This window comes from Macaca thibetana, chromosome X (assembly GCF_024542745.1).
Source record: "Macaca thibetana thibetana isolate TM-01 chromosome X, ASM2454274v1, whole genome shotgun sequence".
Taxonomy (NCBI): domain Eukaryota; kingdom Metazoa; phylum Chordata; class Mammalia; order Primates; family Cercopithecidae; genus Macaca; species Macaca thibetana.
Window position 1 is genome coordinate 143,699,777 of NC_065598.1, and position 17,181 is coordinate 143,716,957.

Consider the following 17,181-nt stretch of genomic DNA (forward strand, 5'->3'; position numbering starts at 1 on the left):
TCGGGCCTCTTAGCTGAGCAAAAGAATTGCAGAGTCACTCCATTTGTGGCAGAATGATTGGGGAGAAAGCATACAGACTAATGCACTGGTCTATAAAACTGTGCTCAAGGGCCCAGACAACACTGCTGGTTTCAGCTGACATAATAGAAATGGCTCAGAACCCAGTGGCTGCATTCATGCAGACATAGTCCAATAAAAAAGCCATTTACTTTCTGGAGACGTCCCCAAATCATCTCATCCATAATCATCACACCTTGACTCATTTGACGAAACTCAGATTATCCAGGTGTAGTGAGTATACAGCAATCTTTTTCAAACAGTGTCTAAGAGCTTATACTGTGGGCTTAGAGCATAAACATCCCCAAGAGAATACGTTTCAAATACATGTATGAAAATGAAATACAGGATCAAGTTGTGTCGGCTTCTAAACTGGCATTTGGGTACCGAGTATCTTACAATCAGAACAGCCTCCCCTTTTTTGCCACTTCCACCTTCCACAGCAGTATTAGCCATGCTGAGCCAGGTGACAGGTTGTGTGCATAAACACAAGCAGAGCAAGTAGAGTATGTTCAAATGCTAAATATTATTCCCTCAAATGGGAAAATGGAACATGAGTCCAGAATGGGGGAATTATAATATATAAATTAAAGATGCCAAATGGTCAGCCATAGAGACTCATGATCATAAGAAAACATTTTTAACAGAAGATTTTACCTTCGAATGACTCTTTAAAGTAAGAGATATATAATCATACATGTGCATGGCTTCAATGAAGAAGCAATAGTGATTGCAGCCTGAAAATACCTGTTAAAACTTTGTATTTTCTCTCCAGTCCTCTACTGCATTTGACTTTCTTGGTTGGGACTATTTGGACAGCAGACATATCCATGCTGTGTTCTAAGGTGGTGGGACAATGCTGGGACAGTGTAGGAGAGTATGTGAGATTATAGCTATATAGTCACACAGACATGGCTTTGAATTCTAGCTCTGCCACTCTCAAACTGGTTGACCTTGGGCAAAGATCTAAGTACCTACAAAATAGAGGTAAAAATAGGACGTTCTTCATTGGGTCATACTGGGGATTCAACGATTAGGTGAATCAATACAGGCAAAAGCACCTGACACTATGCTTAGCACATGGTAATTACTCACCACTTTAAGTGATAATAATTATCATAATTATGAGTGCTACTAATGATCTATAAAGCTTCATATTCTTTGAGATGCTACATATATTTACTTTCCCTTTTCTTGTAAGGAATGGGATGTTAAAGACAGCTGTTGGGTTATCTATCCTGTATATGGCAAACTTGAATGAAAATGTTCTGTCATCCTAAAGTTGATTAGCTGTGTGCCTGGCCATGAGTAATTTTAACTGTAGATATTAAGAACATAGCTTTTGGAATAAAGAAGCCTGGGGTTTAATCCCAGGCCTCAAATACTAGCTATATTGCATTGGGAAAGTTGTTTAACATCTCTAAGTCTCATATCTCTTACCAGTAGACTGGAATAAACCAGCCTTGTCTGACTCATAGGAGTATTGTAAGGATCAAGTGAAGACAGTGTATAAGAAAATGCTTTGAATTACACAATAGGTGATTACTCTTCCTTGTGGTCCTTTTAAACATTAACTGGCAGCCCTCTCTTTAGGATCCATAAGGAAATAGACACAGCCCTTCATTTTGGCCTAGGTATCCATAGGGATCTGCTAGGAACTGCGTTGCATGTCTTAACTGGCCCCCAAAGGCAGCCATTGGATATGAATGACCTTAACTTTCCTCTAAGCCCTGATAGAGATCCCAGGACGAAAGGTTAGGTTGCCAATGATCTGCACCAAGTCCTCCAGGAAATTATGTGTCTCTAAAAGAGTTTTTCTTCCAATGATTGGCATGGGTGGAGAGTTGATTCATACCCTTCTATTGCAGTTCTTACCGTCTCTTTCTGAGCTCATGTTATGCCCTAGAGAAAGGCTTGAAGGCTCTTCTAGGATGCTGTACTCATCTTGGCTCTCTCTCAGGAGCTATCCCTGAATGGGAGATAAATAACTATTTGAAGTTGACATTGAACTTTGCAAACATCCAGAACAGTGTTGGAATTAGACGTAGTGCTATGTACTTAGTGTCTGAATAAACATATGTGGTGCAATGTATTTTTTAAACTTGATATCAATGGCATGGTTGAGATTTGGGGGCCACATGGTGTCCATTACCCGACTGACTGCATTTTTTACTTCTCAGCTGCCATCATAGTGGCATCATAGATATAAAATCCAGCCCTGGCCTTCCCCATGAAACACTTATTGAATTGCCATTTTCAAGTCAATCCTCCAGGGCAGGCAGAGATGGCCACTGGGGTTTGGCTAGGGAGTGGCCTGACCCAGGAGGACAGACGTTTTGGGAGTGGGAATATGTTATGTTCTCTGTATCTCTGTATGCCCCTGCCTCATACCACTAAACCTCTGGTTTTTCTTTTTTGTCAGTTTTTCTTTTCATTTTTCTCGGGGTTAAAGGAACCCCTGAAAATTAGGAGTTAAACCTGGAATCAATTTTCATTTACAGCTGAGAAGCAGTTATTGATGCTCTGCTTGCAGTTCAATAAAAGATCTAAAGATATAGACCTTGTGCTTCTCTTTCAATATAAGTAGCCTAATCAGTCTCAAATTTTTTTTAACAAAGAAATTGTATCGACAGGTTTATTAAAATCACTGTCTTTAAAGTTTTAAACTATCGGCAATTTGACTTATTCCAAAGGCTTCTAGAATGTGTGGCAGGCAAACTCCAAAGCTCCCTCCAGCACATGCTCTTAGAGCCAGGTAAACATCTGCTTAATATTTAATTGAGTGATATTATGATGTCTGATTTCCACAGCCCTAAACATGTAGTCTGGTGTCCACAGGTAGCAGGATGGCTTGTGATGCCTGGGTTCTGAAACCTAGTTAGATCTGGGCCTGGCTGTCTCATGCCGCAGTTATCTCACATTGGCATTAGAAGCAGCAGACTTTAGAAATCTAAAAGCCATAAAAGAGATGGGTCTTGTTAGAAATTTCCTTTAGGGCATTATAACATTAATAACATCTTATTAATATGAATTAGATTGAAATATTAGATGACTTCATTTAGCACAGTTAGTAAGTTCAGAAAACGTTTGATATGACTGAAAATGTTCAATTAGTGACCAGGTTCACTGAAAGACTCTACATAAAGCTTGGAGTAGTATGCTAGTGCTTTAAAAACAGAACTGAACCATTAAAATTTTATTTGAACACAAAACATTCTAATGTGTTGTGTCTGGGCACATGATCATGAGTAGCTCCCGTGTACCCAATTTTATTTAACCCCATCTTATTTTTTTTTCTGCCGAAGAAGTATCCTGGTATTCTGTGAAATATTCACTTAATTGAAAGCATATTAATTACTGGAGATGTATGGACTTTCCAACTAGACACTAGTCGTAGAGTTGCACCTTAAGCATATGAGCATTTACAGAAAACAATGATCTTCTTAGATCTTCCTCTCCACTTCATAGTTTTTGTTTTTTTGTTTTTTGTTTTTTTTTTTTTTAATCTTCAGATTACTAATTACCTAACACAAAAAAAGTTACTTTTAATCTAGTTTCTTGATTTTGGTCTTATATTTGGTCCATTTTGATTTGTTTGTTGTTTAGTGGTGGTTATGGTTATGGTGGTTGTTCTTGTTGAGCGAGCTTACTGGCCTGGTTGCTATTTGAGAATTTCAAATGAAATTATTACATAGCCACTGAAGACCTGAACATTCTGGCAGCTTTGGGATGTGTTCCTGATACCTGTGATGCACACCACTGAACTTTCAGAACCTAGTAGCCACATTAAATTGAAAATCTGCATTTATGTTTTAAGTTTGCTAATGAAAAAGATGCAATAAATTTTACCCCTGCTATCATCTGGCTCTTTTGAAGTTGGTGTGCTGTAGAGAATATATTAGTTGTGACAACAGATACTCTTCCCTGCTGTAATCAGTCCTATTTTGTAGCCACAGTTCTCCCTCATCATACTGAACAAGTTGTTACCTCCCCGAGGTTTCTCTGCATTTCCATTTACTTTGTTATCAGCAGAAAGGCTGGGGAAAGCCTCTTTGGTAATGACATCGATATGACACACACAGCAAGAGAGGTCAGCCTGTCAGAGCTCTAGAAAGAGCAGATGGATTAGGATGAAACTGGGTGCAAAATAACTTTGATAGAGTCTTTTAATGTAAACAGTTTATCTGTCATTGCCTTTCATTGAAATCCATCACAGAATGATAGCATTTGGCCCGTTAAGGTTACAGAATGTAGCTGAATAAAATCTACACATTGTCATACTCAAACTGTCCACCAATTAGAGAATGAGAGGACATTTTAATTTATTCATTAAAGACAGGAAAGTAAACAGGGTTACATATAAGGTTAATAGAATAACATTGGCCTTCATATTCCCAAGATTGTATTTCCCATTTGGCTATGTTAGCACAGAGACTAGATTAATAAGAAACTGCTTAGGGCTTATATGATGTGGTTTTTAAAATGCTTGAGACAAGTCTGTGACTGTTTAGAAACCTGTGTGCTGAATTTTTTTTATTACAATTATGTCTTCTCCTTTAGTACCAATTTTTTTGACTTGTAAATCTATATATAATAGAATGCTTTGAGCATACAGAGATGCATAGAAGTGTAATGTTTTTACGTATTGTGCTTATCACATGGTCAGTAATGACCAAATGCTGGTTAATGTCTAATACACTTTATGAATTATCCAACTATGAGCATTTCAGTTGCAAAGCCAATAGCTGTTTTGCTTAGCTTAGCACTTTTCCACAATGACCTTAAGTCAAACACTGGTGAGGATATGTTGCTTGCCCCAATATCCAAACAGAAACTAAAATGGATATGATCTGTCATTTCAAAATATATAATGTTCATGTATGACAGGGATTACCACAGCCTTTTCACCCACAAAGAGCACACAGCACATATATGGTTCTGTAAAGAGTGTGGCAGTGAGAGTATCAGCCACCTCTGGAAAGCTGGGGACCACTAAGCACAGATTTCAGTTGAAGTGCCTGGAGAAACAGTCGTCATCATGTTGCCCTTTCTGGGCTGGAGGAAGTGGCTAGACATCATTGGTCCTTTCTTCACTCAAACCCCACCCCCTGTTTGGTCCCAGCACGTTCTTTTTCTTAAGTCTCTTCATCACCCTAATTAGGGTCCTAATCCATTCTTGCAACCTGGAAGTTTCACTCTGGAGTCATTCGTAAGTAAGTCCCAGAAAATGCAACATGTGTGCCTAACTTCATTGGTAGTTTCCAAGCCTTGAGTTTAACCAGGGTTCTGGAATATACCTAGAACAGCATGCACATCTCAAGCAAAAGTTATATAATGAAACACTTGGCCACTTTGAAAAAGTAAGATTTTGAAATTTATATTCTTGCTTGAAAAATTTACTGGGGCTTCGGTTTAGGGCTCAAGAATGCTTAACTCTGCCCCATCCCCGCCAGATATCTGCCATCTGCTAAAAAAGTCACCAGGCAGGCTGCAAACACCAAGGACCTTGCTCTGCATGGAAAACTGAATTGATATTTTCTTAAGCAGCTATATTTACTTTTATGTTTATTTATCAAGAGCAAAGAGCGTAAGCATTGTTAAATTTGAGATAAACCAATCCAACATTAACCATTCAAAATACAGGTGGGTGGGCAGAAAAAAGAAACAAAACTTTCCAAAATGTATGGGGCCACATAACTCATATTTCACACAGCAAAAATTTCATAGGAGTCTTTGGAACATTTTACTAAAAATGTATAAACTTGCTAAAGCTGATTTCTTGTTAATGGAGGCCGACTAAGGCTTCATATTTAGCCCTGAATCATATATATATGTGTGTGTCTTTCTCAAAAAAACTAAAAATAAAACTACTATATGATCCAACAGTCTCACTACTGGGTAGTTTTCCAAAGTAAAGAAAATCAGTATATTAAAGGAATACTTGCACCACCATGTTTATTGCTGCATAAGTCACAATAGCTAAGATATGGAATCAATCTAAATGTTCATCAACATTGTGTAAACTGTGATATATATGTATATACACACATTGTGTAAAATGTGATATATATGTATATATATGCATATATATATATACACACACACACACACACACATATACACAAAATTGATTATTATTTAGCCATAAAAGAGCATAAAATCCTGTCATTTCTGGCAACATTGCTGCAAAAGCAAGTAGGGCTTTAGTTCATCCCCCTCCTGTGGAGTCTGCACTCTGGATTCATGCCCTTCCCTGAGTTCTGGCCAGATTTCTCAATGGGTTCAAATTGTTACAAAGTTCAGCTGGAGGTTTCCTTCTCCCTGTAGCCTTTTCCGAGTGCCTCTGGCAGCCCTCCTAAAGGACCCCTGTGAGGCAAGGTGGAAATTGCTTACTGGGGGGCCCAGCAAGCTCACAGGGCTTTTCCCACTGCTTCCTCTACCCTTCCTCTACCCCTGTATTTTGCTAGCAGGGGTACTGTGCTTACAATAAAAATGGCTTGGGTATGGTTCCATAAAGTAGTAGGGATACAGGGAACCAAGTTACAATTGGCAACATTAAATTCACGCAGACAATGAGGGCAAGAGATAGTGTACAGACCAAATGTGTTAATACCCATGTAATTTTATTTGAATATTGACATAAGTGACACCCACCCACCACCTTAAACACACACATATAAATGAAGTCTGCAATAACATCCTTTTGTCTTATTGACAAGTATGGCCATGCTACTATATGACTGTATTTGTGGTGTTCTGGCTGTGAACAGTGTACTCTGTGAGTGTGTGTGTGTGTGTGTGTGTGTGTGTAAGACAGGGAGGGGTAGGGGGGAGAGAGAGAGATACAGAGATACCAAGACGAATGGAAATTCTGTGCATTACTAATTGGCACACCACTGCCCTCACCTATGGATGTCTGTTCCAATTCCATATGCTCTGTTATGTTCCTCTGTGAAGAAAGTAGTGCAATGGTGCTTGTGATAATTCCTCAGAAAAGTGGAAGAACCTGGCCTCTTATATCCTCATTTGCCCTCTTCTTCTCCCCTCTGTATCTTCTCACCTCTTCTGCCCAACCATTCTTACCTAATATTTCTTCTCCCAGCTCTCACTTGGAGCAGAATCACAGCATGAGCCCAGGTTCTTAAAGACAGCGATTAGGTTCCCCTTCGAGCCTCTGAGCCACGAGCCTGCCTGGTAACGTGGAGAAAACTTTATAGTGGGTGAGAGCATCCCTATGACCAGGCATGTCCCAGAATCCCCGAGTCTAGCCTTCAGAATCCTCTGGGCATAAGCATGGACTCGAGGGTCATTAAGTCTTAGTAAGTCTCTATTCCTCTTTACTGCATCTGCCGAGAAACACCATGCTAGGTATAACTCCTTAGCTCAGAGGAGCAGATGTGTTTTGAAATGAGGGGGAAGGAAACTATCCTGAAAAGAGAACAATCTGTTTGGGAGATGATGTTAATTCAGCTTCCCTCAGGAGCCGTGAAAACACTGATTTTGTACCATTAAGTCTTCACAGTGTGACCATGAAACTGTCCTCAGCAACTTTTCTGTTTTAATATATTTGTGTAAATCCTGATGTAGTTTCACAACTGTTACAATTGAGGCTTCAAAAGATGAAGGAGAAGACATCTCAAGTAGACAAATTAGACTCTGTGGCACAACTCTTTATTGGCAGTGTGCATGCCTGCAGATAATGGCAGCAGCTATCTTCCAACCCAGCAAGATTCTCCTTCTCAGTCTATAACTAATGGTGAACAGATACAGTATTTGGAGAGAGGCTTCCATGTGTTTCAGCTTTTTTGGCAGAAAGTGAAGAAAATTCCACATTTCTTCTGATAAAACATATTATATTGTCCCTTCCAGCCAGAGCAGAAGTAGTGTTTCCTGAGAGGCTCCCTTCCTGAATGATGATAGGATAGACCTGATAATACTACCAGGACATGCTACAGAGCCTGGTTTTCCTGACTATAGTTAGAAATAGACTGAGGGAAAATTGAGTACATTAGACAATTAGTTGCTATTTTTTGCCTCCTAGTCCAGACTATTTTGAGTTGTTAGCACAGAAATAGCAATGCTGTCTGTGGTCGAAGAGACATACTGGTTTGATCTGCCATGTTCTTGTGTTCATTATTTCTCTTTTGATTAACAAGAAAGTAACTCCCTAACTTCCTGGTTCTCCCTCATTGTGTCCATCTTCCTTATTGTATCCACATTTATCTTCCCAAATCAAGTCAGACTCTATCCAATTTCTGCTTAAAATTCCTTCCCTTGAACCCTACATTCTCCATTGTATACTACAGACTTTATGTAATAAAGGGCAAACACCATTGTTGCCAAGAACATTGTTGCCAAAGTCCTTCACTCAATATTCAATCACACATATATATATGATTCAGGGCTAAATATGAAACCTTAGTCCACTTCATGTATTTATATATATATATATATATATATATATATGAGAGAAAAAATGAGAAAAAAATACATATCCATATATATTATATATATTATTTTATATATTATATATCCATATATAAATATATATATTTATATATACATATGGAGGTAATCCTTTTAGATATATGTGAAATACTCCTGTGTGTGTATTAAAATATAGAATACCAGACCTTAAAATGACCATAGAGAGTTTTTACTCCAGCTTTCTCATTTTCTCAATAAGAAAACTGAGATACTAACAGTCAGTTAGTATTTAGTATATAAATAAAAATGAATGCAGTCTCATCACCCAGAGTATAATGTGTTCCAAAGGGACAAGAAGCCTGATCACACTAGTAGGTTAAAGATAAAGGTGTATTATCAGTATTTCCTGCCAATTAGGTTTTTGAATACATAATTGAGCACCTACTATATACTAATAATACACTTCCCATTTCTTCTGGTTATGCATGGTAGGGAGAAAACCTCTATTAGGCATTGATTGTCTCTCACTAAAAGACACATGTCATTTTGCGAGGTGTGCCCCCTTAGCATCAGAGGCAAGAGGGCTCAGATTGGTTAGGGGAAAGAAAATTGAATTTTCAAACCCACAAACCCCAGGGGAACAGAGTGACCAAGTGCCACTTACATTGGGCCTCCTGACTGGGGAAAAATAAACACCTCAAAGCAATACTGAAGTGCTTGCCTGGCATCTCCATTTTTACTCCACTTAGAGAATGATTAGTGTCAACAGATGACTTTTGTGGGTGAAACATGCTTCTTCACCAAAGACAGTACATTTTTCATTAAGTTACAATAAACCAAACCTTAGTTATAAAGGAAATTTCCAACTGACAAATGGATCTTGCTAAAGGATTTTCTATCCAGCAACATAGCCAGAGTGAAGGGAGCAATTCTTTATGGAATGCAGGCACTGCTGAATGCTGTTATCACATCATCTTTGGGCTGGATGCTCACAAAACTCTGGCTGCCAAGTTAGTGAAATGTGCATGCAGGTACAAGTAGTACCTGCTATTCAGTGGCTGTTCAACTGGCTGTGGCAGGGTCTTGAATGGCAATGTGAGTGAAATTGATACTTACTCAATAAGCAATGGGAAGCCATGAAGGATTATGACAATGAGAGCAATGTGATCAAAGTGGAGCCTTAGGAAGATTCATCTTGCAGTAGAACATAAAATGGATTTAGAATAGGGAGACCAGTAGAGAAGTGAGGTGGCAGTGGCCACAGTCCTGGTGAGAGGCAACACAAATCAAGTTAGCAGTAGTTGCAGGAAGAGTGAGGAAGGCACAGGTAGCTACAAGCTTTCTTCCAGAAAGTGGGATGGGAAATTCACCCTGTGAATGCAGCTCCATACTCCCTCCTCTTTGGAGTGTAAACAAGCGCCTTACATTCAGTTGCTGGATGAATTTAGATGCACATCAGCCTGGAGCTCAGCTCTTCCTCCAGAGGCTTATTTTTTCCCTCCATACAGAGCTTAGTGTCATCTGGCACATTTTCATGCCCAGAGCATAATGTCCAGGCCTATGAGTTTGCCTAGTCATTCCTCATTCATTTATCTCATCAATGTTCAAGTGACTATTAAGTGCAAGACATAGTTCTATCCACTTAGAACAAATTTTCCCCAACCTCTGTCTGTCAAAAGTATATTCCTGCCCTTGTTATGTATAGCAAAGACCTATTTCGTTGATTATCAGAAAAGAATGAATAAAGTTAAAATGTGGAAAGCCTAGTGATCTAAAGATAGGTAACATGTTTTTGCTTCCTAGTGGTTCAAAGTTCAAATACAGGATATTTCCATGCACGTTTTCAGGCATGCATAATAATGGTTAGTGTTTTCCTAAAGATTACAATCCCTGTATGACAAGTCAGAAATTCAGGCACCCAGGTGTTGTAAAATCTTGAGTGACATTTTGTCCTCTTAATCTGCCACCCTTGGCTGTGTGTGCTTAATGCCAGCTGAAACCCCAGCCTACAGGATACATTGTCTTTTGCTATTTTACTCATTCCAGTGAAATCTATTTAAATGCTGTAATTAAGCATTCATTTTTATATTTAAGCAAGTGCTGTCAGTATATGTCTCTTCAATTGTTTTAGCCAGTTCTGTTGGTATTGACTTTAGACCATCTGAATACCCTAATGATGAGTTCATTTGTTAATAGAAGAGTTTCTCTTCTGAACTTAGGCAATCGATGCAATTTACCAATACATGCTGCTAAGTTAGAGTATGGCTGTGTCTCACAGAACAATCATGTGAAAAAAAATTAAATCCAAAACAAAACAAAGAAACACAAAATCAATGCAATTAATTGTTTTTCTGTCTTTTTCCATATTGTTGAATACCCAGTTATTTGAAATTATCTGAACAATTGGCTTTTCCCTTTTGATTAAGAAATGTAAAAACCCAGTTTGGATGTATCTGCTAGTAGAATGTAAGGAAAATGCATATGAAATAGAAATGCAAAAGGAATATAGAACAATACTAATAAAATCACACTTTATGCTTGACTGACAGTATTATTATTGATTATGGAAAAAACCAATACCTGAGTCCACTGCCACAATATCTCTAGGCCATCCAAATGTTCGCTTTGACAGTCTCAACATACAGGAAACATATTGCATTAGATTTGTTTTCTGTAAAAGGAGGGGGATAATGTCATAAGTTTGACTGTAACTGTTCAAAGCATGCTTCTTATAACCCCCAAAAGATTCTCTACATTTTCTATAAATATAGTATACATGTCTATTGGACTAGAATAACAATTAATGGAGTATAATCTCTGGGACAGAATTACCTTGCTAAAGAATTTTGAAGAAGTGTTATCATTATATAGCAAACAGCTGGCAAGTTTTCTAAGCATCTTTTATGTCACATTTTATCCCTAAGGAAATATGATATCGTGTATGCCATGGGGATGGGACTCAAGAGATAGCAACAGTCTTTCCTTCCTTCATTCTTTCTACCTATTTTTTTGTAATAGCGCTATGTTATATGGTTTATGTAATTCAATATGGTTCCTGGGTTACCTGAGCTTTAGTGCCGCACAAGGATTATCTATATAAAAGAAAGACGGGGTTCTTATTTTCAGGAACATAGGTTTAGTGAGTGAGCAACTCTGAGCCTATCTGTAGCCACATCATCCCTCCAAAGGAGATAAATTTGCTGATAATGAGAGAGGAGTCATCTCAGAAATCCTCCTTGGAATCAGAGAAGTTCCTTCTTCCTTGCATTTAATTTCTCAAGATACCCCATGACAGAGGTGGCCCATGTAGAATAGGAGCTTCAGGGCTTCCCCATCCTCAGGGTCCAACGTTAATAAAGAAGTAAAGAGCCTCTTTGATGGAGTGAAGTGTGGAAGGAGGGGCTACTGAAGGAGAGATCAGCTGGAAAATACAGAATCATCCTAGGCTTCCTTGGAAACACAGAGAGAGAGAAAAGAGAGAAAGACAAATAGAGAAAAAGAGAGGTCTGTAGAATCTAAACATATCAAAGTCTTCTGTGAATAGCACTTTCCAGACAGAAGCATTCTATTCACTCCAGAACCACTACTGATATGGAGAGTAGAAGATAGTGGTTCCTATAATCCTCATTGGAATAACTACATAGGTTTCATACCGCAACATGGCCTCTACTCAGTAAGCCCATAAACTATCTGCCTGTAAAAATCTACGCATGAACACCTGTGTAGAAAGCAGTCACAATCAAGATGCACTGCATTTACATATCATATTGCAACTTCCAGAGCACTGTTGTCGATGTTGGCTACTCACAACCACCCTTGCTGTAGAAAAGGCAGAAATTATTATCTTCATTTTTAAAATGAAGAAACTGATGCTCAAAGGTGTTTAGTACTTGCCAATAGGGTAAGTGGCAAAGCTGGGACTAGAATCCAGGTTTTTAACATTTCTGGCACAGCACTCTCTCCACGCTAGCCTATTACCTCACATCACACCATACTGGAGTACATTCTCTAACATTTTAATTTCTTTTATGGTTTTTTCTTATACTAGAGCTTCCTCAATTGTGAGATAAGTATCATGATAGGGAACCATGGCAAAAAAAAATAAGGAGAATATAGGTTTTTAAAAGCATATAGACGTTATAAATTAAAGCAACATAACTGTTAACTCTCCAGCCTCCATTTTCCAATCAGTTTAAATTACTTTAATGTATGTTTTTAAACTTAAAATTAGCTGCAATCCCAATATGTAACTGTCTTGATGTTTGGTGAATTGTGCTATGTCATTTCCTTTTAATTTTCCTCCTTTTGCAGTGTGTCTCACATTCTGGCATGTGTATCCAGAACTTGCGATTGTCTTCTTATGTCCCATCATTTCAAAAGAGAAATTATCTCTTTGTGTATCTTGTAGAATAATTCACGTATCATTTGCACATAAATAATTCACTTAAATTTTTTTCCTCAAAGTCTCTTAATGTAATAATTCCTCATAGCATGCCTAAAACAACATCAAATTACAGTGAAAGCAAAGTAACAAATTGCGAGCTTTTTCTCATATGGCGAGGTTCTCTGCCATCATTTACTCCACCGTCATTTACTTGCCATCATTTACTTGAGAGATTCAAGGTGATGAGCACACAAGAGGATGACATGAGGACATCTGACTAGAGCTGTTGGGACATCAGAATAATAGCAAGTTAATTTCCAAAGAAAGGAGAATCTTTCAGCATAGACATTTTCGATCAATAGCCAGGCAACCCAGAAAAAATAATTTAAAGGAAGTTATTTTCCTATATTGGCTCTATAAAAATATGAATGTTTCAAAGAAACTGGCCTCAAACATGATCATCTTTCTCCTGATCAGAGAAAAATAACTGGGTCTAATTGGCAATTCCAAAGCATAGAGCAGAAAGGATATTTTCACAACACATGCCTCCGAATCAAAGGGAGGTTAAGCAATGTCACTTTGATTTTTCCCTCTTCCTGTCTCCTGCCAGTGGCAAGCTCATCCTATCACATCCAGCATGCTTTAAAAGGAAACCACTTGAACACAGCACCCATTACTTTGTGATAACCTAAGTCTTCTAGAACAGACTTATCTGGAGTCTAAGGGATTGAAAAAAGTGGATTCATGTGATTTCCACAGTGACATGTCTTCAGCCTACTGCTATATCTTATTACAAACCAGCCAGACTTGGGAGACAAAAGGGTGTTTTTAAAAAAAGGCAGATGTGAGTGTGCATGTGTGTACAGACTGGGTCCTGCTGCTGTAGGAAAGGTGTGTGCCAGTCCCCACTTCTTGCCAGCACCTTCTCTCTCTTTGTTCTTCTGACATGGGAGAATCTGCAGGATGAGTGAGGTTCGCATCCTCTGTACATGGACTGCAAATGAACAGGTTTTCATATCCAAGATACATGTGACAGATGAGTTGGGCCAGCCAGACACATATTTCTTGTTTTCTCATTTTCACCTCTTACCTCATTCCTTAGCTTTTTTCCTATTCTAGCACTTGCCAAAATTCAACCTCAGGCACAGACGGTGAGAAAATGATTTTTGCCTACCAAGCCAAAGAAAGTGCCCAAATATTAATGGTTATTTATCTAGAAACAGAACCTGAGACTTAATAAATGGAAGCATGGATTTCCAGCACTAACATCTAAACTTTGGAAGTGTTTTATTCAGTTGTTATGCATAGAGGGTTTCAGTGTGTCGAATATCACTTGTCACCCAGAATGTCAAGTCCAGAGTTAGATTACATGTTGTCTCTGCTAAAAGTGGTTGCCTCTGTATTCTAATTTACAGCAGTATTCTCTTCTCTCTTCTCTGTAGCCCTTACCCACCTCCAAGATTCACAAATATAAAGGTCCCCAAACAGATACTTTTGTAAAGGATCTGAACAACCCTGAGGTTGTCAAATGGCTGCTTCAATGCTCTTTTTATCAAACGTAGCGTCTGTAGCCTGAAAAAGTCTACGAGAGTACAAGTTTGGTTCTGATTACATAATTATGCTACAGAAATATGAAAAAAAATCATCACTGAAACCCTCCAGGTGCTTAAACAGTTTGATAGACTGTAGCCACTCTGCCATCAGCACCCCCAGCTGTGTTGCTTAGCAACATTTTAATTCCAAAAGAATCGAAGGAGATGAAATCCCTGTGGAGAAGGAAACAGAAATAAGAGGGCTGTTGACAGATGATCTGAGTTGTTTCTTCTAATATACTGTGAAGATCACTAGCTCTTTTCATGAATGATAAATGGACTGTACACAGATCAATGGGTTCAGTGCTAAACTGGAACCAGGCTCCATGTCTAAGGCAATGCAGGCCGAGAGGCCCGGGGATTTCCTCATTTCTATGATTTGGTGTGTATTTTCTTAATGATCCACGGGAGGAAATTGATCTCAGTATTCAGTCATTCCTTGTCCTTTTGTGGTGTAGGCTAATAAAAATGATTTTGGAAATGGACACTTGACTTTCTATCATGGTGGAAGTGTGGCCAGGTGTCAGCAGCAGTGCTAGGGTGAGCAGTTCCCTACCACAAATCTAAAAATCCAAGATATGCCCACGACCATTCCGTCTGCATCTGTTTCCCCAACCTGTCATTACAACACAATCAGGTCCAAACAGGGTAAGATTAGAGTGAAAGGTGGGAAGAGAAGGACCCTAGTTGTGCACCCAGAAGTCCACTTTTATGGTCCCTGATGAACTTTCTAGGCAGCCTTCACAAGGCCTGCCTGTATTGGAAAGCTGCACTTGGACAGGTAACTGTGTTTCCCAGGAGAAGAAAATTGCTTTCTGAGTCTCCAGTCTGCTTATCTACAGCACCCTGTTTCGATTAGCTCCTTATGTTTCTGAAGAGCATTTTATATTGCTTATTGTTTTGGTAGCTAGTTGCAATGATTATGCCTGCTAATATTGTCTAATTGCATTTTTTCTTCTCTTTACAGGCTGTTGAAAAGGCAAAACCTAGGAATAATCCTGTGAAGTAAGTTATTATTTTTATTAGTTGCGAATGTTAATTTTAATGGACTCGATGCATGTGAAAAAATAAGGTCATAAAAGAGACCTTGGATTTTGAGTTAATCTCTATTCATGACAATTTAAAGACAAAAACAAAACAAGCCAAAAAAAATCCTCCAATGAGCAGGGACCAGCTTATATTTTTTCCTGTGTTCCTGATGAAGAAATGCTCCAAGTTGTACCCAGTTTACATAAATTAATATGTGCAATCCATGAATAGCTGCCAAATTCTATTATAATCATATTCAATACATAGTACTTCAAGCCTTTGGGTTTTGCACATGCTAAAAAGATTACATTTTTAATTGCAAACCTTGGACCTATGACAGAGACATAAATGACTGAAAGTGTGCCAAGTGATTTCCAGCCACGTGGGGAAGTTTGGCACCTTGGCATCAAGGCCTCAATACTCAGTTAATGAAAAGCTCATAAAATATACGTAACCGAAGGCTTTTCTTTTTTTGTTTTAGCTAACAGAAAGCAACTCCCAAGGCATTTTATGAGATACTCTTAAATCATAAACAAGCTACACAGACCTCCTTTAAATATAGTACGTCTTAGACATCCCTGTCTCTTCCAGAAGGGAGACTTTCAAATTAAGAAGGATGACTGTCTTGTCATTTGGGTTTGTAACATCTGATTGCAGTGTTACAATGCATGCTAGCCCTGCCAGCTCTGTGGCTGAGGGAGGACTTTCTCTATTTGCTGGGTTATTATAGGTCTGGTAGTATCACATCTCGAGGAACTATGTGTTAATTTATTTCGGCTGACTTCCATTATATTGATACCAAATACAGAAATGGAGAGTACATTGATTTTTAAGTTTCTGGGAGAATGGATCAGCTAATGCCAATGACAAGAAGCCTGCTTATGTTTTGTATAATAAAATAACTAACTTTTCCAGGGCACCAGGGTAGCATTTAGCATACCATTAAATCCAAGCCCTAGTACGTTTTTCCAAAAGGTGTTGTGTACTTTGCTTTTAAGTTTCATTTTTCTTAGGCCAAAGAATATTTCCTATCAGGCTCTGTAACGTCTAGAGGGATATCCGTAGTCTGGAGATATATTATGTTGTAGTCCTGTGGAAGTATTTGTAGTAGCTCAGGTTTTGTCAAATTGTGCAGTTGGGGTTGAAATCTTCTCTGCAGCCTGATTTCTTTTCCATCTGAATGCCCTAAAGGCTCCTCCACTGTGAGCCTGTGGCTGGCAAGCTCGGAGAATTAGAGGTGGTGCTAATGAGGCCAGGGTCAGGGCTTGTGTCCCTGGGTGGGCGATTAGTGATCTTCTTTCCTGCAGTTCAACTGCACTCCTCCCTCCAGTCCGCCTGCATGCAGATGTGTGCCCCAGGTCACAAGGCATGGGGCTAGGGCTGGAGGAATGTAAATCGAGGCCCTCAATGGCAAATGTGTCCAAGCTCCAGCCCTCCCAATAGGAAGTGATTCCCAAGCTGCATTTTTGCATGCATAGAATAGCCCATCGGCAGTGTTTGGGGTTGCATTTAATTCTATTCTAATGGCCTAGAAGCGGGGACCTGTTTTCTCTTTGCTACTTATGAGAATTTGACCCTACAGTAATTGTATTTTTATGAGTTCTTATTAATTCACAGTGCAGACTCTATCTAATGTCTAGCTTTCTGAGGAATGTTATAAAAAGAAGGAAGGGAAACTAGAAGTTACAGGAT

At 38.8% G+C, this 17,181-nt stretch overlaps 1 protein-coding gene across 4 annotated transcripts in view; it reads left to right on the forward strand.

Annotated features, from left to right (window-relative positions):
• AFF2 (ALF transcription elongation factor 2) overlaps nt 1-17,181 on the forward strand; it is a 498,347-nt gene that overhangs the window by 394,943 nt on the left and 86,223 nt on the right. For all 4 annotated transcript variants that reach the window (XM_050775184.1, XM_050775181.1, XM_050775182.1 and 1 more), the window contains one exon: nt 15,428-15,465. In XM_050775184.1, coding sequence (XP_050631141.1) covers nt 15,428-15,465 — 38 coding nt within the window. The remainder of the gene's footprint in view (nt 1-15,427; nt 15,466-17,181) is intronic.